General features: G+C 43.5%; 2 protein-coding genes across 2 annotated transcripts; one reads left to right on the top strand and one right to left on the bottom strand.

The window, feature by feature from the left end:
• Nucleotides 1–2,449: 2,449 nt before the first annotated feature.
• LOC115174519 (alpha-1,6-mannosyl-glycoprotein 2-beta-N-acetylglucosaminyltransferase) lies at nucleotides 2,450–7,699 on the bottom strand. The gene is made up of 3 exons (XM_029733129.1): nucleotides 7,479–7,699; nucleotides 4,537–4,849; nucleotides 2,450–4,193 (listed from the first exon to the last, which is right to left on the bottom strand). Exons 2-3 carry the CDS (start codon nucleotides 4,561–4,563, stop codon nucleotides 2,814–2,816), a joined length of 1,407 nt encoding a protein of 468 aa, XP_029588989.1. The 5' UTR covers nucleotides 4,564–4,849; nucleotides 7,479–7,699; the 3' UTR covers nucleotides 2,450–2,813.
• Nucleotides 7,700–15,838: 8,139 nt separating this feature from the next.
• On the top strand, nucleotides 15,839–18,138 carry LOC115174518 (40S ribosomal protein S29). The gene is made up of 3 exons (XM_029733128.1): nucleotides 15,839–15,970; nucleotides 16,387–16,486; nucleotides 18,038–18,138. Exons 1-3 carry the CDS (start codon nucleotides 15,909–15,911, stop codon nucleotides 18,044–18,046), a joined length of 171 nt encoding a protein of 56 aa, XP_029588988.1. The 5' UTR covers nucleotides 15,839–15,908; the 3' UTR covers nucleotides 18,047–18,138.
• The last annotated feature ends 2,877 nt before the right edge of the window (nucleotides 18,139–21,015 follow it).

The following is a 21,015-nucleotide window of genomic DNA, read 5'->3' as shown; positions in this document are numbered from 1 at the left end:
ATGTGGTAAATTCAATTGATTGGACATGATTTAGAAAGGCACACACCTGTCTATATAAGGTCCCACAGTTGACAGTGCATGTCAGAGCAAAAACCAAGCCACAAGGTCGAAGGAATTGTCCATAGAGCCCAGAGACAGGATTGTGTCCAAGGCACAAATCTGGGAAAGGGTACAAAGAAAACGTTTGCAGCATTGAAGGTCCTCAAGATCACAGAGGCCTCCATCATTCTTAAATACAAGAAGTCTGGAAGCAGCAAGACTCTTCCTAGAGCTGGCCACCCAGCCAAACTGAGCAATTAGGGGAGAAGAGCCTTGGTCAGGGAGGTGACCAAGAACCCGACAACCATCTCTGCAGCACTCCACCAATCAGGACTTTATGGTAGAGTGGTCAAACGGAAGCCACTCCTCAGTAAAAGGCACATGACATCCTGCTTGGAGTTTGCCAAAAGGTACATAAAGGACTTCCTGGTCTGATGAAACAAAGATTGAACTCTTTGGCCTGAATGCCAAGCGTCACATCTGGAAGAAACCAGGCACCATCCCTACAGTGAAGCATGTTGGTGGCAGCATCATGCTGTGGGGATGTTTTTCAGTGGCAGGGATTGGGAGACTAGTCAGAATCGAGGGAAAGATGAATGGAGCAAAGTACAGAGAGATCCTTGATGAAAACCTGCTCCAGAGCGCTCAGGACCTCAGAGTGGGGCGAAGGTTCACCTTCCAACAGGACAACGACCCTAAGCACACAGCCAAGACAATGCAGAAGTGGCTAAGGGACAAGTCTCTCAATGTCCTTGAGTGGCCCAGCCAGAGCCCGGACTTGAACCCGATCAAACATCTCTGGAGAGACCTGAATATAGCTGTTCAGTGACGCTCCCCATCCAACCTGACAGAGCTTGAGAGAATCTTCAGAGAAGAATGGGAGAAACTCTACAAATACAGCTGTGCCAAGCCTATAGCATCATACCCAAGCATACTGTAATCGCTGCCAAAGGTGCTTCAACATAGTACTTACTAAATGGTCTAAATAGTTATGTAAATGTGATATCAGTTTTTATTTTTAATACATTTGCAAAAATGTCTAAAAACCTGTTTTTGCTTTGTCATTATGGGGTATTGTGTACAGATTGATGAGGGGGAAAAACTATTTAATCCATTTTAGAATAAGGATGTAACATAACAAAATGTGAAAAAAGTCAAGGGGTCTGAATACTTAACGAATGCACTGTATGTCCCCCATACTCAACTTGCGGACCTCAGACCGGATCCAGAACAGGGTCAATACGACCCCTGGTTCCAAATAAACACACATAAGACATGGAAGAATGCATAGAACTGCAGGAAATTAGCTTTAAAACAGCAAAACAAATCTCTTCCCAATGCAAAATGTGTAGATTTGCGTGAAATTAGCTCTAAAACAGCAACATTTTCTCTCCACCAACAAGATGGGTGTGAACAGTTCGGGGTCGCGAGAGTGGCTTTGTTACTACGCCGATAAATGACATTGTCCATCCGGACCTTTGCCACCTAGGACATTTGTGTGACCGGACCTTCTCAAATTGTACTTGAGTACTCCTGGTCTGTCATGGAAAGAACAATGTTTTGTTTACTCAATGTATTTTCTTAGACTAGTAGATTTACACCTATGGAGATAAAGAACTGAGTTGGCCTTATATCTGCAGTTATCCCAGATAGATTTTGTATACAGTGCTCAGTCAGGCAGGCCTGCATTTTAACCATTGCTTTAGGGGGTTGGGAAAGAAAATCAATGCAGCCTCAGAGAAGCCACCAAGTTAGCTTGGTCACGAGGAAACTGTCAATAAAGAGTTGCATCCTAAGAACCTCATATATAAATGTGCTCCGCTACTGCACCAGCAACTTATAATTAATATCAATGCTGTGAATGTTGTCTGGGAGTCCATATATATTTAACCATGAATTTAAATAATCACCTCTTGAAAAAAAATATTGAGGTAAAATATATATTCTCCCCATGAGCATAATTAAGATCAAAGCAGAGAGCAGGGAAATGGTCACGGAGGGATATAATGACTTTCCTTTGACTAAAGGTACATCCTTGAGTAACATGAGAGACAAACGGTTAAGTGGCAAATTGAGAGGTTTAGTACCGTGGCAACTTAGAAGACAATTTTTATGTACTGCGATTTCATTGTTAACTTAATGGTGTGATATTAATCTGATCAGCATTCCTATTGGCACCTCTCTTAATACTCTGGTAGGAAGGACATACTGTTAAACCTATTGAGAATAGAAGTTAAATGGAACAAGGTGTCTCTGAGAACCTGCTTTGATCTCAGAAAATCTATACCATATAAATAACTTTAAATTAATTATGCATGCAGACTGGGATAGCAAAGTCCACTAATTCACTAGATTTGACTGTCCCCACTGGCTCTCATTTTGGTCACAATTTACTCCCTTTACACAGATGCTCCACATATCCAGTTTAATTTTAGCTAAAAAAAACAATGGCATTCTTGCTATTAAAAGCTATTATGAATGCAAATAATGAAACACTTGAACAATTATGTATGGGAAAAAGGCACCACAGTCATTTTATCAGATTACATACTGCAGAACTTTTCAGAGGGTATACTGTATACTTTAAATCAATGCCTTGGATATACATAAAGAGAAAATTCCAAACCCAACATACTTTTTTATTTGGAACAGTCCGATAAAACAGGCAATATGAAGAAATAGTCCATAAAGATTATTTTTAAAAGGCTTTCTTTTTCTTAAAGTCAGAGGATGCAAAAAAAGAGAAGAGTAACAATATAATAATGATAATAAGGTCACTGTAATCGAAGGTAGCTCTTGCAGAGTTCATGGTCCCTAATGTCCCCCCAGCCCCCGTTCTTCACATGGGGCGCCACCCCCCCTGCCCCGTTAGCTGGCAGTCTCTTAGTGATCAGCAAGTTCTTGGGGAACAGCTGATTGCTGCTGCTCTGAAGGATGTTCTCTATCTTGGACTTTTGGCTGGACGGCATGCACACAGACTTCTTGTGGTGCATTCCGCAGTCCCCGGCGTGGAAGACCCGGGGCGCCTCACTCACCATGACCTTCCAGTAGGAGGGCAAACAGGTCACGGTCAGGTGCTGCAAGGACCAATCCCAGTTGTAGTCGTCGTAGGTGCAGAAGGCATCAGTGCATTGGAGGAGCTTCTGGTAGGTCTCCCTGCTCAGAGCCATGCCCATGTTGTGCTCGGTGGACTTCCAGGCTTTCACCTCCACCTTGTTGGATTTGCTAGCGTAGCTGATGTGGCCATAGCTCCCTAGAGACAGGATATCACAGTCTGGGCAATTCTCCCTCTTCAGGATCGACATCAGCTTGAGGAGGTGGAGGAAGTCCGGGGAGAGGAAGTGGTCCTCCTCGATAAGAAGCACCAAGCCCCGGTGGTCCTTCAGCGCCCGGACCCTGTCCCACACAAAGTGCAGCTTCCACCACCAGTGGTGCTTGGTCTGGGAGAACTTGGCCTCGCGGTAGTGGCCGAATGAGTCGGGGTACTCTGCGTTGATGCAACCCAGCTTTAAGGCGTCCATTTTGGGAATGTCTCTGGGGCAGTCCCTGGGGTCGTGGCCCGGGAATTCCTGGGGATACAGCTGGATGCTGAAGGGGAAGAAGATCTGGAGGACCTGGCAGAAGTCAACCGAGGCCACCACTTGGTTGATCTCGGGAGACCAGAAGTCATGGCTGAAGATGAGCAGGATGCTCTCCACGCCCCGGGCCTTCCTCAGACTCTCCACCAGCAGCCTCAGGTAGTCAGGTCTGTTGTGCACCTGTACCACCACCACCAGATCATCCTTCTTCCTCACTGCTCTGAACCTCTCTTCGTGCCTCACCGCCTGGTCAAAGTTGAGCTGGAACACGATGCCACGGTAGACGAGGGTAGTGTTGTCCACATCCGGTTTGGCCGCTTTCTCCTTCTCCAGTTGTTTTTCGGGGTGGTTCTCCAGTCGCGTATCGTTGGCAGGTGCTACAGGTGCGATTGGTGGTACGATGGGTATCCGACTGACTGCAGGTGTGGCCTGCGGCTGTGGATGCACCTGACTACTGCTGCTTCTCCTCGCCCCATCAGCCTCTTTAGGGACCACCACTCCATTGCTCTTCTTCTGCTTCCCACTTGTCCAGAAGGCTAGGCCACACACCACCACCACCAGCGTCAGTATCACCACCTGGACATAAGATACAAATCAAATCATATCCCATGCCCGGTTTTGGACTCTATCCTTCCCTCTTTTGGCATTATTTTACTATTGTTGCCAATTGCATTGTTGTTTCTAGTTTCTTTTTTAAGATAAACTTACTGTATGTAACAGAGTTCATATGAGCGTACATGAGTTAATATCTTATTCAATTGATCCAGTAGGTCCTGTTTCTTCAGCTGAACTAAATATGTCACAAGATTGTCTATGACTGTTTTTTCGAATAATGTGTTTTGTTTGTGCCATTTTAAACATGCCCAGTACAGAAACATGCAGCACATACACATGACTTGGGACTCGTTGTGTATTGTACCTTCCTCTTGTAGATTCGGAATCTCATGATAAGCTGTCACCCCTTGGGAAGGGCGAGGAGTTGATTGTTGAGAAACACAGGTTTGCAATTTCAAATGGTACTGCTGTGCTTGGGGGCCAGGCAGGGAGGCAGGCAGGCTTGGAAAACAACAGCTTCAAATTGTGTTTGTTGCTAACGCCTGTTTCTGGTTGCTAGAGCTAACTTTTGGAATGCAAACATGGGTTTTTGTCGAATATCAGTGATGCCAGGGGAGAGTTCCATAAGGCATGTTGGTCGCTAAGAGGCTGCAGGGTAGGGGTGTGCATGGAACCCACTGGAAGACAAAGAGAAAATAATTAAAGTAATTGTAGTATTTCTTATTGTGTGTACTAAACCAGCTTCCTTTATTAAATGCAACCCACATACATCATGTCAATGATAAAAACAGCTGTTTTATTGGAGTACATAGATCTTTTCAGGTGAACAAAACCATTTGTTTTATGACAAGAGACTAGACAACGATCTGCAAAACGCATCATAGACAACACACTGACAAAAAATATTCTACAAAAGCATTCGGAAAGTATTCAAACCCGTTGACCTTTTCCATATTTTGTTAAGTTACAGCCTTATTCAAAAAAAAATTGTTTTTTAAATCTCATTATTCTACACACAATACAACATAATGACAAATAATACAAATATATATAAATATTCAATTTACATAAGTATTCAAACCCTTTAATCAGTACTTTTTTGAAGCACCTTTGCCAGCGATTACAGCCTCGTGTCTTCTTGGGTATGACACTACAAGCTTGGCACACCTGTATTTGGGGAGTTTCTCCCATTCTTCTCTGCAGATCCTCTCATGCTCTGGCAGGTTGGATGGGGAGCATTGCTGCACAGCAATTTTCAGGTCTCTCCAGAGCTGTTCGATCAGGTTCAGGTCCGGGCTCTGGCTGGGCCACTCAAGGACATTGAGAGACCTATCCCGAAGCCACTCCTGCGTTGTCTTGGCTGTGTGCTTAAGGTTGTTGTCATGTTGGAAGGTAAAACCTTCACTCCCAGTCTGAGGTCCTGAGTGCTCAGGAGCAGGTATTCATCAAGGATCTCTGTTCTTTGCTCCGTTTATCTTTCCCTCGATCCTGATTAGTCTCCCAGTCCCTGCCGCTGAAAAACATCCCCACAGCATGATGCTGCCACCATTATGCTTCACCGTAGGGATGGTGCCAGGTTTCCTCCAGACGTGACACTTGGCATTCAGAGAATCTTTTTTCTCATGGTCAGATAGTCCTTCAGGTGCCTTTTGGTTAACTCCATGTGGGCTGTTATGTGCAGCCTCCTTTTACTGAGGAGTGGCTTCCGTCTGGCCACTCTACCATTAAGGCCTGATTGGCCAGAAAGCTGCAGAGGTGGTTGTCTTTGTGGAAGGTTCTCCCATCTCCACAGAGCTATATTAGAGTGACCATCGTGTTCTTGGTTACCTCCCTGACCAAGGCCCTTCTCCCCCGATTGGTCAGTTTGGCCAGGCGGCCAGCTCTAGGAAGAGTCTTGGTGGTTCCAAACTTCTTCCATTTAAGAGTGACAGAGGCCACTGGTTTCTTGGGGATGTTCAATGCTGTAGATTTTTTTTGTACCCTTCCCCAGATCTGTGCCTTGACACAATCCTGTCTCAGAGCTCTATGGGCAATTCCTTCGACCTCATAGTTTGGTTTTTATTCTGACATGCACGGTCAACTGTGGGGCCTTATATAGACAGGTGTGTGCCTTTCCAAATCATGTCCAATCAATTAAATTTACCACAGGTTTACCACAATCAGGTTGTAGAAAATCAATCAAAGATCAATGGAAACAGGATGCACTTGAGCTCAATTTCAAGTCTCATAGCAAGGGGTCTGAATACTTATGCAAATAAGGTGTTTTTGTTTTTTAATACATTTGCTAAAATGTCTAAAAACCTGTTTTCCCTTTATCATTATGGGGTATTGTGTGCAGATTGAGGAAAAACATTATTCTAAAATTGATTCAAATAAGGCTGTAATGTAACAACATTTGGAAAAAGTCAAGAGGTCTGAACTTTCCAAATGCACTGTATATCTCAATCTGTAGGGTAAATGGTCATCGTTTAGGGGCAATACTTTATCTTCACAAAGTATCTGCCAGTCATCATGATTTAGCTAGAATATTAATTTAGACATAGGAGCCTTCCCATATCATCCCGAGCTCCACTTCAACATTCTATGATTAGTTGTCTATTCTCAGCATCGTTTCTTTCTGGGTTGCCCTTACTGATTTGTACTGCCCAGAGGCACTGTCACAATCAATACACAAATCAAGAGCGTTTGCACTGGATCACAGACTACCTTGCCTAAAACAGAGCAACGATATAAGCATGACAGGCGTGTAATGTACACCGTAAAAAAAACAACATAATTTCTCTGTCAACAAACAGTCAACAAGCTGTAGAACTAAGCTAACCACCACCTATCATTTCAAAACTAGACCCTTTTCTTATGTTTGTGAATGTTAATGTAAAAAAAATAAATCTGTCGTTTAACATATCTTCCTTCCCATGGCATCCGTTGCGGGTTATCTAACCAAATCTAGTTCATGCAAATTCTGCAATCTTCCTTCTAGCTATCGTCTTGGTAGCCCAGAACTGGTGCTCCGAGACATTACCGTCAAAACCGCCAACCCCATTTCGCTCGAGACTTATGCGGTGTAGGTCTGCATCATACACAACTACCAGAAAGCTATATTTGGTAGCTTAAACATTGTTTACCAAGTGTTACGGTAGCTAGCTAGCAACGAAGCTAGATGGCAATATAAATTAGGCTCGTAAAAGCTAGCTGGTGCGAGCGTATCATATTGACAAACAAGCACTCCAGTTGCGCCTCAATTCATGGCCAAAACAGACTGTCGCAACAAGCTTCATCGTGGAAAAACTGCGTTTTTATATTTACCTAAAAAGATAGTCGTACTATGCAGCTTTCTCAGCCGGAATTAACAGTGCGATGACATGAGATATTCATTCTCCTCCATCACTTCTCTCCTCTCCTCTCCTGCTCCCAATTTCTGATCAAAATAACACATTAACCAGCTAGCTAGCTAGCTAACGCTGGCACAAAATACCAAACCGCTGCCTACCTCTGGCTCCCACAATGCATTACTCCGGAGGGGGGCTCTCAAAACATCAAAAATTATATTATTGGCTATGCTACAATGTTGCATTGAATTGTAACAATATGGATATCTCTGTAAATACAATATTGCATGTATATAGTTGGTATGCTATTTCTTAAGAATTAGTCATTTGTTTGAACAATAGATAACCAAAGTCATATTTAAATCCAATCAAATTGTATTGGTCGCATGCGCCAAATACAACAGGTGTAGACTTACCGTGAAATGCTTGCTTACAAGTCCTTAACCAAAAATGCAGTTCAAGAAAGAGCTAAATAAATATTTACCAAATAAACTAAAGTAAAAAAATAACAAAAAGTAACAGAATAAAATGACAATAACTAGGTGACTTCAGTCTTTGACAATTTGTTGGGCTTTCCTCTGACACCGCCAAGTATATACAGTTGAAGTCCGAAGTTTACGTACACCTTAGCCAAATACATTTAAACTCAGTTTTTCACAATTCCTGACATTTAATCTTAGTAAAAATTCCCTGTCTTAGGTCAGTTAGGATCACCGCTTTATTTTAAGAATGTGAAATGTCAGAATAATAGTAGAGAGAATGATTTATTTCAGCTTATATTTCTTTCATCACATTCCCATTGTGTCAGAAGTTTACATACACTCAATTAGTATTTGGTAGCGTTGCCTTTAAATTGTTTAACTTCGGTCAAACGTTTTGGGTAGCCTTCCGCAAGCTTCCCACAATAAGTTGGGTAAATTTTGGCCTATTCCTCCTGACAGAGCTGGTGTAACTGAGTCGGGTTTGTAGGCCTCCTTGCTCGCACACGCTTTTTCAGTTCTGTCCACAAATTTTCTATAGGATTGAGGTCAGGGCTTTGTGATGGCCACTTCAATACCTTGACTTTGTTGTCCTTAAGCCAGCGATTTTGCCACAACTTTGGAAGTATGCTTGCGGTCATTGTCCATTTGGAAGACCCATTTGCGACCAAGCTTTAACTTCCTGACTGATGTCTTGAGATGTTGCTTCAATATATCCACATAATTTTCCGCCTCATGATTCCATCTATTTTGTGAAGTGCACCAGTCCCTCCTGCAGCAAAGCACCCCCACAACATGATGCCGCTACCCCCGTGCTTCACAGTTAGGATGGTGTTCTTTGGCTTGCAAGACTCCCCCTTTTTCCTCCAAACATAACAATGGTCATTATGGCCAATCAGTTCTATTTTTGTTTCATCAGACCAGAGGACATTTCTCCAAAAAGTATGATCTTTGTCCCCATGTGCAGTTGGCTTCTTCCTTGCTGAGCGGCCTTTCACGTTATGTCGATATAGGACTCGTTTTACTGTGGATATAGATACTTTTGTACCTGTTTCCTCCAGCATCTTCACAAGGTCCTTTGCTGTTGTTCTGGGATTGATTTGTACTTTTCACAACAAAGTACGTTCATCTCTAGGAGACAGAACGCGTCTCCTTCCTGAGCGGCATGACGGCTGCGTGGTCCCATGGTGTATATACTTGCGTACTATTGTTTGTACAGATGAACGTGGTACCTTCAGGCGTTTGGAAATTGCTCCCAAGGATGAACCAGACTTGTGGATGTGGAGGTCTACAATTTTTTACTGATCTATTTTGATTTTTCCATGATGTCAAGCAAAGAGGCACTGAGTTTGAAGGTAGGCCTTGAAATACATCCACAGGTAAACCTCCAATTCACTCAAATGATGTCTCAAATCATTTTCTGGAATTTTCCAAGCTGTTTAAGGCACAGTCAACTTAGTGTATGTAAACTTCTGACCCACTGGAATTGTGATACAGTGAATTATAAGTGAAATAATCTGTCTGTAAACAATTGTTGGAAAAATTACTTGTGTCATGCACAAAGTAGATGTTCTAAATGACTTGCCAGAACTATAGTTTGTTAACAAGAAATTTGTGGAGTGGTTGAAAAACGAGTTTTAATGACTCCAACCTAAGTTTATGTAAACTTCCGACTTCAACTGTAGGTCCTGGATGGCAGGAAGCTTGGCCCCAGTGATGTACTGGGCCGTACGCACTACCCTCGTCTGTGTTCACAGTTTGTTGGATTTGTTTTTCTTATTAAATGATAATTGTACTTTGAAATTAACTCAATCTGGTTGATTTTCTTACGTACTTTTCTATTGATTCAACTGGTATAATTATGACATTTTTCTTAATAATTTAAGAATGTTCATATTAATCATTCTATTCCAAGATGGCGTAGCAGTCAGACGTCTTTGTCTTGTCTCGTCCCATGTATATTTCTATATTTTTCTTCGCATTCTTTTTAATGTTTTTCCTAAACCTCAACTTCAAAATACTCTTCTGTGACCCGCCTCACCCAATGTGGTGTGGATCTATTTTTTTCCCTAAGGTATTTCTATTTACCTCCGAACTGGAATACCTCAACTGAAGCTAGCTAGCTAACTAGCTACCAGCTATCAGCTATCAGTCAGCGAACCACTGCTAGCGGTCATCAGCTAACCTTTTGCTCGGAAAGCTCTCGCAAGTTCGTACAACGCGTTTCAAACCAGAGCATACTGGACCTATTTTTCTCTCCATATCCCCGGATTCCTACCACAAACTCTGAACCTTTTCATCTGGATCGTGGCAGCTAGCTAATCGCAACCCGGGTTGACTACTCCTGGCTAACGTTTCCGTCCCGGAGCAAGCACCAACTAGCCTGGAGCTAGCCCATGCTAGACCCATCTCCCGGCTAGGGCTCCTGGACTAGTCCTAAAGCCCACTCCTCGGCTACAATATCCGGACCCCTACTACTGCCGGGACGGGGCACGGAACCCCGCCGATCCTTCATGACTGGAATACCGACATAATCTGCCCGTGGATTTCAACAGGCCCCTCATACGCGACGTCCCCTGAAGGCCCATTCTGCTAAACGTGGCCTGCTACCTATCTATAGCATATTGGACTGTTAGCTGATCCATCGGCCAGTTTTTTGGACCACTATACCCATTTTGCGAATTGGACTTGGATCCCTCTGCTACTTGGAACCCTACTAATTCCACGACTGGTCTATCGACGTCACCACACGAGGAGGCAAAAACAGACTTTCCCCCATTGCGACGTCCCTCTAAGGCCCTTATGCTAGCTTGCTTGCCCCGGGCTGCTAACTGCTAGCTTGCTAGCCCCGGCTTGCTAACTGTCTGAATCGCCGTGTCCCCAGCCAGCCAGCCCAACCACTCACTGGACCCATACGATCACTTGGCTACGCATTCCTCTCCCTAATATCAATATGCCTTGTCCATTACTGTCCTGGTAAGTGATTACTGTCTTATTTCACTGTAGAGCCTCTAGCCCTGCTCTATATGCCTTAACCAACCATGTTGTTCCACCTCCCGCATATGCGATGACATCACCTGGTTTAAATGTCTCCAGAGACTATATCTCTCTCATCATTACTCAATGCCTAGGTTTACCTCCAATGTACTCTCTTCTTACCATACCTTTGTCTGTACATTATGCCTTGAATCTATGCTATTGTGCCCAGAAACCTGCTCCCTTTACTCTCTGTTCCAAACGTGCTAGACGGCCAGTTCTTATAGCCTTTAGCCGTACCCTTACCCTACTTCTCCTCTGTTCCTCTGGTGATGTAGAGGTTAATCCAGGACCTGCAGTGCCTAGCTCCACTCCTACTCCCCAGGTGCTCTCATTTGTTGACTTCTGTAACCGTAAAAGCCTTGGTTTCATGCATGTTAACATTAGAAGCCTACTCCCTAAGTTTGCTTTATTCACTACTTTAGCACATTCTGCCAACCCGGATGTTTTAGCCGTGTCTGAATCCTGGATTAGGAAAACCACCAAAAACCCCGAAATGTCCATCCCTAACTATAACATTTTCCGGCAAGATAGAACTGCCAAAGGGGGCGGTGTTGCAATCTACTGCAGAGATAGCCTGCAGAGTTCTGTCTTACTATCCAGGTCTGTACCAAAAGAATTCGAGCTTCTACTTCTAAAAATTCACCTTTCCAGAAACAAGTCTCTCACCGTTGCCGCTTGCTATAGACCACCCTCTGCCCCCAGCTGTGCCCTGGATACCATATGCGAATTGATTGTCCCCCATCTATCTTCTGAGCTCGTGCTGCTAGGTGACCTAAACTAGGACATGCTTAACACCCCGGCCATCCTACAATCTAAGCTTGATGCACTCAATCTCAGAAATTATCAATGAACCTACCAGGTACAACCCCAAATCCGTAAACACGGGCACCCTCATAGATATCACCCTAACTAACTCGCCCTCCAAATACACCTCTGCTGTTTTCAACCAAGATCTCAGCGATCACTGCCTCATTGCCTGCATCCGTAATGGGTCTGCGGTCAAACGACCACCCCTTATCACTGTCAAACGCTCCCTAAAACACTTCAGTGAACAGGCCTTTCTAATCGACCTGGCTGGGGTATCCTGGAATGACATTGACCTCATCCCATCAGTAGAGGATGCCTGGTTATTCTTTAAAAGTGCCTTCCTCAACATCTTAAATAAGCATGCTCCATTCAAAAAATGTAGAACTAGGAATGGTTCACTCCAGACCAGTCTGCCCTTGACCAGCACAAAAACATCCTGTGGCGTTCTGCATTAGCATCGAATAGCCCCCGTGTTATGCAACTTTTCAGGGAAGTTAGGAACCAATATACACAGGCAGTTAGGAAAGCTAAGGCTAGCTTTTTCAAACAGAAATTTGCATCCTGTAGTACAAACTCAAAAAAGTTCTGGGACACTGTAAAGTCCATGGAGAATAAGAGCACCTCCTCCCAGCTGCCCACTGCACTGAGGCTAGGAAACACTGTCACTACTGATAAATCCACAATAATTGAGAATTTCAACAAGCATTTTTCTACGGCTTGCCATGCTTTCCACCTGGCTACCCCTACCCCGGTCAACAGCAGTGCACTCACTCCCCACAGCAACTCGCCCAAACCTCACCCACTTCTCATTCACCCAAATCCAGATAGCTGATGTTCTCAAAGAGCTGCAAAATCTGGACCCCTACAAATCAGCTGGGCTAGACAATCTGGACCCTCTCTTTCTAAAATGATCTGCCGAAATTATTGCAACCCCTATTACTAGCCTGTTCAACCTCTCTTTCGTATCGTCAGAGATTCCCATAGATTGGAAAGCTGCCGCGGTCATCCCCCTCTTCAAAGGGGGAGATACTCTAGACCCAAACTGCTACAGACCTACATCTATTCTACCCTGCCTTTTTTAAGGTCTTTGAAAGCCAAGTTATCAAACAGATTACCGACCATTTAGAATCTCACCGTACCTTCTCCGCTATGCATTCTGGTTTCAGAGCTGGTCATGGGTGCACCTAGCCACACTCAAGGTCATAAACAATATCATAACCGCCATCGATAAGAGACATTACTGTGCAGCCGTATTCATCGACCTGGCTAAGGCTTTCGACTCTGTCAATCATAACATTCTTATCGGCAGACTCAGCAGCCTTGGTTTCTCAAATGATTGCCTCGCTTGGTTCACCAACTACTTCTCCGATAGAGTTCAGTATGTCAAATCGGAGGGCCTGTTGTCCGGACCTCTGGCAGTCTCTATGGGGGTGCCACAGGGTTCAATTCTCGGGCCGACTCTCTTCTCTGTACACATCAATGATGTCGCTCTCGCTGCTGGTGATTTTTTGATCCACCTCTACGCAGACGACACCCTTCTATATACCTCTGGCCCTTCGTTGGACACTGTGTTAACTAACCTCCAGATGAGCTTCAATGCCATACAACTCTTCTTCCGTGGCCTCCAACTGCTCTTAAATGCAAGTAAAACTAAATGCATGCTCTTCAACCAATCGCTGCCTGCACCTGCCCGCCCATCCAGCATCACTACTCTGGAAGGTTCTGACTTAGAATATGTGGACAACTACAAATACCTGGGTGTCTGGTTAGACTCTAAACTCTCCTTCCAGACTCACATTAAACATCTCCAATCCAAAATTAAATCTAGAATCGGCTACCTATTTCGCAACAAGGCATCCTTCACTCATGCTGCCAAACATACCCTCATAAAACTGACCCTCCTACCGATCCTCGACTTCGGCGATGTCATTTACAAAATAGCCTCCAACACTCTACTCAACAAATTGGATGCAGTCTATCACAGTGCCATCCTTTTTGTCACCAAAGCCCCATATACTACCCACCACTGCGACCTGTATGCTCTCGTTGGCTGGCCCTCGCTTCATACTCGTCGCCAAATCCACTGGCTCCAGGTCATCTACAAGTCTCTGCTAGGTAAAACCCCGCCTTATCTCAGCTCACTGGTCACCATAGCAGCACCCACCCGTAGCACGCGCTCCAGCAGGTATATCTCACTGGTCACCCCCAAAGCCAATTCTTCCTTTGGCTGCCTCTCCTTCCAGTTCTCCGCTGCCAATGACTGGAACGAACTGCAAAAATCTCTGAAGCTGGAGACTCTTACCTCCCTCACTAGCTTTAAGCACCTGCTGTCAGAGCAGCTCACAGATCACTGCACCTGTACATAGCTCATCTGTAAATAGCCCATCTACCTCATCCCCATACTGTATTTATTTATTTATCTTGCTCCTTTGCACCCCAGTATCTCAACTTGCACATTCATCTTCTGCACATCCTACCATTCCAGTGTTTAATTGCTATAATGTAATTAATTTGCCACCATAGCCTATTTATTGCCTTACCTCTCTTTTCCTAACTCATTTGCACATGCTGTATACAGATTTTTCTACTGTATTATTGATTGTACAGTGAGGGAAAAAGTATTTGATCCCCTGCTGATTTTGTACGTTTGCCCACTGATAAAGAAATGAACAGTCTATAATTTTAATGGTAGGTTTATTTGAACAGCGAGAGACAGAATAACAACAAAAAAATCCAGAAAAAAACGCATGTCAAAAATGAGTAGTTATAAGTTGATTAGCATTTTACTGGTCAATTAATGATTGTACCATGAACCTGCATCAAATCCAGCTCACGGGGTCCACTTAGGCATAAGGTCTTTAATGCATTTGAGGAGATATTTAACAGCATGCCATTTTAAATGAATGATTGCTGCTTGTACAAATGCCTTCTTGTGCTATTCATCCGAATATTGACACTAATACCCTGACTACACTGCTCGCGTTGCAAAATAAATGTAGGAATCTATGTTATTCAATTATTGCACCCACACTGCTCGCCCGCCAACGAGCGTCTGCGTTGCCAAGGGCTCTAAAATAGAAGTCATTCGCTAGCAAACAGCAAGCTAGCTAAATAGGACAAATTAGCTAGCAAGTGCAAGCTAACTAGCTAAATTGCCATAAATGTTTAATGCTTTTCGACCGTGCGCCATCGTGCATACATTTATTTTGTCCTCCTACACCAGACGCGATCACGACACGCAGGTTAAAATATCAAAACAAACTCTGAACCAATTACATTAATTTGGGAACAGGTCGAAAAGCATTAAACATTTAATTTAGCTAGTTAGCTTGCACTTGCTAGATAATTTATCCTATTTAGCTAGCTTATTTGTCCTGGGATATAAACATTGAGTTGATATTTTACCTGAAATGCCTCTACTCTCACAATTTTTTTCAATATTGTCACTACTCCGACAATTAATCCACACATAAAACGGTCAACCGAATCGTTTCTAGTCATCTCTCCTCCTTCCAGGCTTTTTCATCTTTGAACTAATATGGTGATTGGCATCTACAATTCAGAGTATTACCATGACAACCGGCGAAACAGTTTGTCTTTCAATCACCCACGTGGGTATAACCAATGAGGAGATGGCACGTGGGTACCTGCTTCTATAAACCAATGAGGAGATGGGAGAGGCAGGACTTGCAGCGTGATCTGCGTCAGAAATAGGAATGACTTCTATTTTAGCCCTTGGCAACGCAGACGCTCGTTGACTCGAGCGAGCAGTGTGGGTGCAATAATTGAACAACATAGATTTCAACATTTATTTTGCAACGTTCGCGCGAGCGGTATTGCTTATTGGGGAAATGTAATAAATTCAGCATCTTTTCAAGTCCACAATTGCAGCACCATGCTCCAGATTGGGTTGTTGATGCTGCTGCAGGTTGTTGTCTCCATCTAGAAGTGTACTACAAGAATGCACCCAATGCGATGTTTCCCGCTTTGCATTGTGGGCGGAAGACGCCCGGAAGAACATTTTTATTGGCGCATGCGCACCCGTATTCCTTCCTTTCTGACATCCGAGCAAAAGAGACAAGATGGGTCATCAGCAGCTCTATTGGAGTCATCCTAGAAAATTCGGTCAGGGATCCCGATCCTGGTCAGTCATCTTCAATATATCGTTTAGAATTTTATTTGGAGTGAATTTTAGAGTCCGGTAGATTTTCAGGGACCCAAATTATTGGTGTACATTTTGAACCACATGAGGGCTTCGCTCGAGCTAATATGGCGGTTGATGTGCAACAACGCTGAGCCTCACATTTTTAGCGCATGTTAACGTTGGCTATTTGCAGCTTGTAGTACTATCTAATCAAGTACAGTGACGTGGCTAGTGAGAACGTCTTTTTGTCATAACTAGACCCCTAAATGTGAAAATTACAAGTTTATCTGCTGCTAACACTGTTTAGTTAGGTAACGTCGTTGGCTGGTTTAACTTTGAATGAGCTTGAACTTGCTGGGCACTTTTATTAAGTCGTTCATCATTCTTGACTAATATTTGTGTTCTTTGTTTTCCAGCCGGGTATGCTCGAACAGACACGGTTTGATCCGTAAATACGGGCTCAACATGTGCCGCCAGTGCTTCAGGCAGTACGCGAACGACATCGGCTTTGTTAAGGCGAGTATTTGCGTTGTACTCTCTATATCCACTGTAAGTCACTGTTGGCTAGTTGTTGAATATGGTAACGTCAACGGTAAAGGAATTCCTGCTTCAGAATGCACAGGACAGGTGGTTTACCAAACATGGGGCAGTTACAGTGCATTCATATTGACCCCTTTTCCACATTTACATTACAGCCTTAATCTAAAATTGATACAATTCGTTTTCCCCCCACAATCAACACATTGTTTGCAAATACCTTATTTACTTAAGTATTCAGATCCTTTGCTGTTAGACTCAAAATTGAGCCCCTGTGCGTCCTGTTTCCATTGATCAACCTTGAAATCTTCCTACAACTTGGAGTCCATCTGTGGTAAGTTCAATTGATTGGACATGATTTGGAAAGGCACACACCTGTCTATATGGTCCCACAGTTGACAGTGCATGTCAGAGCAAAAACCAAGCCGCAAGGTGGGAAAAATTGTCTGTAGAGCTCCGAGACAGGATTGTCGAGGCACAGATCAGGGAAGGGTACCAAAACATTTCTGCAGCATTCAAGGTTCTCAAGAACACAGTGGACACCATCATTCTTAAATGGCAGAAGTTGGAACCACCAAGACTCTTCATGGGGCTGGCCGCCCGGCCAAACTGAGCAATTGGGGGAGAAGGGCCTTGGTCAGGGAGGTGACCAAGAACCCAATGCTCCAGAGTTCATTCCTCTGTGGAGATGGGAGAACTTTCCAGAAGGATAACTGTCTCTGCAGCACTCTGCTAAATCAGGCCTTCAGGGTTGTGGCCAGACGGAAGCCACTCCTCAGTAAAAGGCACATGGCGGCCCGCTTGGAGTTTACCAAAATGCACCCAAAGGACTGTCAGACCACGAGGAACAAGATTCTCTGGTCTGATGAAACCAAGATTAAACTCTGGCCTGAATGTCACATCTGGAAGAAATCAGGCACCATTCCTACGGTGAAGCATGGTGGCAGCATCATGCTGTGGGGATGTTTTTCAGTGTCATGGACTTGGAGACTAGTCAGGATCGAGAGAGACAACAGGAAAACAACCCTAAGCACACAGCCAAGACAACGCAGGAGTGGCTTCGGGACAAGTCTCTGAATGTCCTTGAGTGGCCTGGACTTGAACACAATCCAACATCTCTGGAGAGACCCGAAAATTGCTGTGCAGCGACGCTCCCCATCCAACCTGACTGAGCATGAGAGGGTCTGCCGGGAAGAATGGGAGAAACTCCCCTAATAAAGGTGTGCCAAGCTTGTAGTGTCATACCTAAGACTCGAGGCTGTAATTGCTGCCAAAGGTGCTTCAACAAATTATTGAGTGTAGGATCTGAATACTTATGTAAGGCGGTAACGTAAATTTTTTTGGGATAAAGTTAAGGGGTCTGAAAACTTTCCGAATGCGTTGTATATCACTAGCTAGATACTCAACCTATTGATTATATTATGAATAAAAGTATGTACCTAATGATATTCTACAATACCATTCTATTGACAGAAGTTGATTAGTTGTAAATCTTTACATGAATCTAACCCTGAAATTGCTTTTTCACAGCTGGACTAAATGCATTGGACGCTGAAGGTTCCCCAGGAGGTCAAACCAACTGGGAACGGGATGATCCAGCAATGAAAATAAATGTGTTCTTTTGTTCTACATATTGGTCGTGTCGTATGTTGATGTTTTGCATGATATGCAAACTGATTCCCATCTGTTAGATGGTGATTTGCTTTATTGAAACTTTAGTAAGTGCTACCTTCACTGTTGACTTGCACAACGTAGTGTTTACTCTCCTGAGATATTACTCTTGAGTGCTAAATACTGAAGATGTTTAAGCCTATACCCTGGTTGTCAACTGCTATCAAAATTAACTAAACATCTTGCCAGTATTGACATAGAACTTTGAAACATTTCTGAAAACTCAAAAGGGGCTGCTGCAAGTAATTACTTCTAGATTGTGTACCAGCACTTGTTAAATTGTCATCTGACAGGTTTAAAACGAATGCGTACGTCTCATTTTGGTTTGGAAAACTGAAATGCATGTTTACTGGTTGGCGCTCAAAGTGCAATTGATCCTGGTAGGTAGCAAATGACTGCATGATACTCAGAAAATCACACCCTCTCGTCCTTGCCACAAAGAATGGGTGTGTCCCAATATCTTGAATTGTACACAAGATGGAAGAGGATGCAAGACACCTTACTGTTTATGGTTCAATAAAAGTCAATGAACTAAGTAGACCAGACCCAGCTGCTAATGGTGTCTATTGGAGACCCACCCTGTTAAGTAGACTGGTACCGATACTTTTTTTTCAACATTAAACGTCCTAAGTGAACAATTTTCATTTAGCCACCATCTTTGGTGTTCACTACTCACAAATCTAAAAGCATTGGGTGGAGAGTTTCCATGCTTATTTTATACCAGTCATTTATTTTCAAATCTGAAAGGTTAAGGGTACACTGGCAGGAAAGAGAATTGGGACATAACTTGGTTATTTCAAAGGGATAGATACAGACAGTGAATTACCAATACAGATTGATCATGTCATTCATAGTGAATGTGATAACCATGAATTTATCTTTTTGCAAAAATAACTAGCCTAATCTCAGGATAGAAGCATAGACCGTAGAACCTGCATAAAGGATGTGGTAAACTGGACATTCACTGATATACATTTGTGTGCTATTACACTGCCTCAGCTGCATTACGAAATGAATACTTCTGAAGCAATTTGATTATATGAGAGACTAGGCTTCTGTTCAACTACATTGTTGTTTGACGTAGCATTGTATTTGTAGGAAGGTTACTTTTTGCCCACCAGATGGCAGAGAAGTGCCACAAAAAAAATATTGTGCTGTACAGAAAGGTAATCGACACACTAGCCTATCTATACTGTAGTTACTATCCACATTCTTCGTGACCCATCACACGTCAAAATGTTAACCCCTTTCCTTCACCTGCATTTACTGAAAGAAAACTCCAGTCATTAAAAAAGTGCTGTATTGAAGTTCTCCATTTCCCCTGTCTTGGGGTCAGGCCCCGATAGGAGAGGCAGCAGTGAGGTTTCAGGCTACAGTTTGATGAGGAGCTGCTCTTTCTTCTCTGTGACGCTAGAACAATGACGAGATTTCCATCCTGCCTGAAAGAGGTACAAAGGGAGAGAGTGTGTGTGTAATGAGCAGTAACTTCTCTCCATTTATGGAAGGGGAATAAAGGTATGGCAGGGTGAATGTGCACGTTCCAGATTAACATGCATGAGTGCCTACACACTGGTTTATACCATAAAAAGATATGTCAGGGGAAGTTTGTGTGCCTGTGGGTATGTGTGTGAGCGTGTCCCTGCGGTTTGCGTAGGTGTGCGTGTAAGTGCCTGCTTGCGTGTGTAGGCCTATACTCCTTGCACACTAGCTAAAGTGGTCTATTTGATTTTGTGAAAACCTGCAGATGTGGTTGTTGTGGAGGTGCGCTGGGGACCCTCTCTCTCTTGTTGCAGCATTTTGACTGCCAGGCACACTCTGCAGCTCTCCCATCTCAGAGAGTACAGCAAAATAAATTCATTTAGAATGTTTCTCGGCCCGGTTTGCATGGAAATGTTCCACGGCATTTACCTGTTTTCGGCTGCTAACACACTGAGAGGGGCCTCTGTAGGGATGTGAGGGAATGAACGACTGATTGCCGTTCTCTTTCAAGCTTTTCCAAAGCTCCATGACTCAGTCTGTATCCACAATATTTGGTGAAGATCAGAATCAATGCCAGAACCGATGAAAAAGAGAGTACATTAGTAAAAGCAAAAAGGTGTAATCAGAATAAATCAAATTTCACTTTAAAAACCATCAACCAACCAAAATACATGTTTATTTTATGGAAGTTAAAAGTGCATACAGACCCGTGGGTAAAAATGCAGAATATAGTCAATAGATTACATTAGTAGTGGCCACTTCACTTGCATATGATACTTCTTATTACATATCCATCTGTGCATTACTGTTTCTGCCTGTCAACTGAAGTCTTTTATTTAGTTCTATTTTGAGTGCCTGTTGTCTAGACTCGATAGAGGACAGTAGGCCAGTGGCTTGATGGGCTCCATCAAACCTTTTCAGACATTTTAGTCCCCCAATGACAGTTCCTAAGGGAAATGTCTCAAACTTAAGCCCATTTTTCATTCCACCACAGACTCAATCAAGCAATGTCATATTCAAACACTGTCTTCGATAGGGTTATGCAGCGTGTTCATGTTCACTGTGTGTAGTCATATTCCATCTCAAGATACCTCTCAACGGCACTCAGTTGAGTGGGTCTAGTATTGCTATTCTTGTTGATCATCCCAATGTAAGATCTTACTCAGTAGATCATCCATAGCTTTGCTCTACCACTGTATTTATTCTTAACAGAATATGCACATTTCAGGACAGTGTGTGCTTCTCCCTCTCTTGCTGCAACCATAATGAGCTGAGTTCTCATTCAAAGGCTGCATGCAATACAATGCTCCACCTTAGGGGGCAGCGGTGCACCACAGCTGAAACCCAACAAATCAATA

Source organism: Salmo trutta, chromosome 35, assembly GCF_901001165.1.
Source record: "Salmo trutta chromosome 35, fSalTru1.1, whole genome shotgun sequence".
NCBI lineage: Eukaryota > Metazoa > Chordata > Actinopteri > Salmoniformes > Salmonidae > Salmo > Salmo trutta.
This window is presented reverse-complemented; position numbering and strand designations above follow the sequence as displayed.

Excerpts from the sequence above, each read along its gene's own strand:
- LOC115174519 (XM_029733129.1), bottom strand. The coding sequence starts at position 4,563 with ATGAGATTCCGAATCTACAAGAGGAAG. Across the intron at positions 4,194-4,536 it reads TCCGAATCTACAAGAGGAAG|GTGGTGATACTGACGCTGGT; the intron begins GTACAATACACA and ends TCTTATGTCCAG.
- LOC115174518 (XM_029733128.1), top strand. The coding sequence starts at position 15,909 with ATGGGTCATCAGCAGCTCTATTGGAGTCATCCTAGAAAATTCGGTCAG. Across the intron at positions 15,971-16,386 it reads GGTCAGGGATCCCGATCCTG|CCGGGTATGCTCGAACAGAC; the intron begins GTCAGTCATCTT and ends TTTGTTTTCCAG.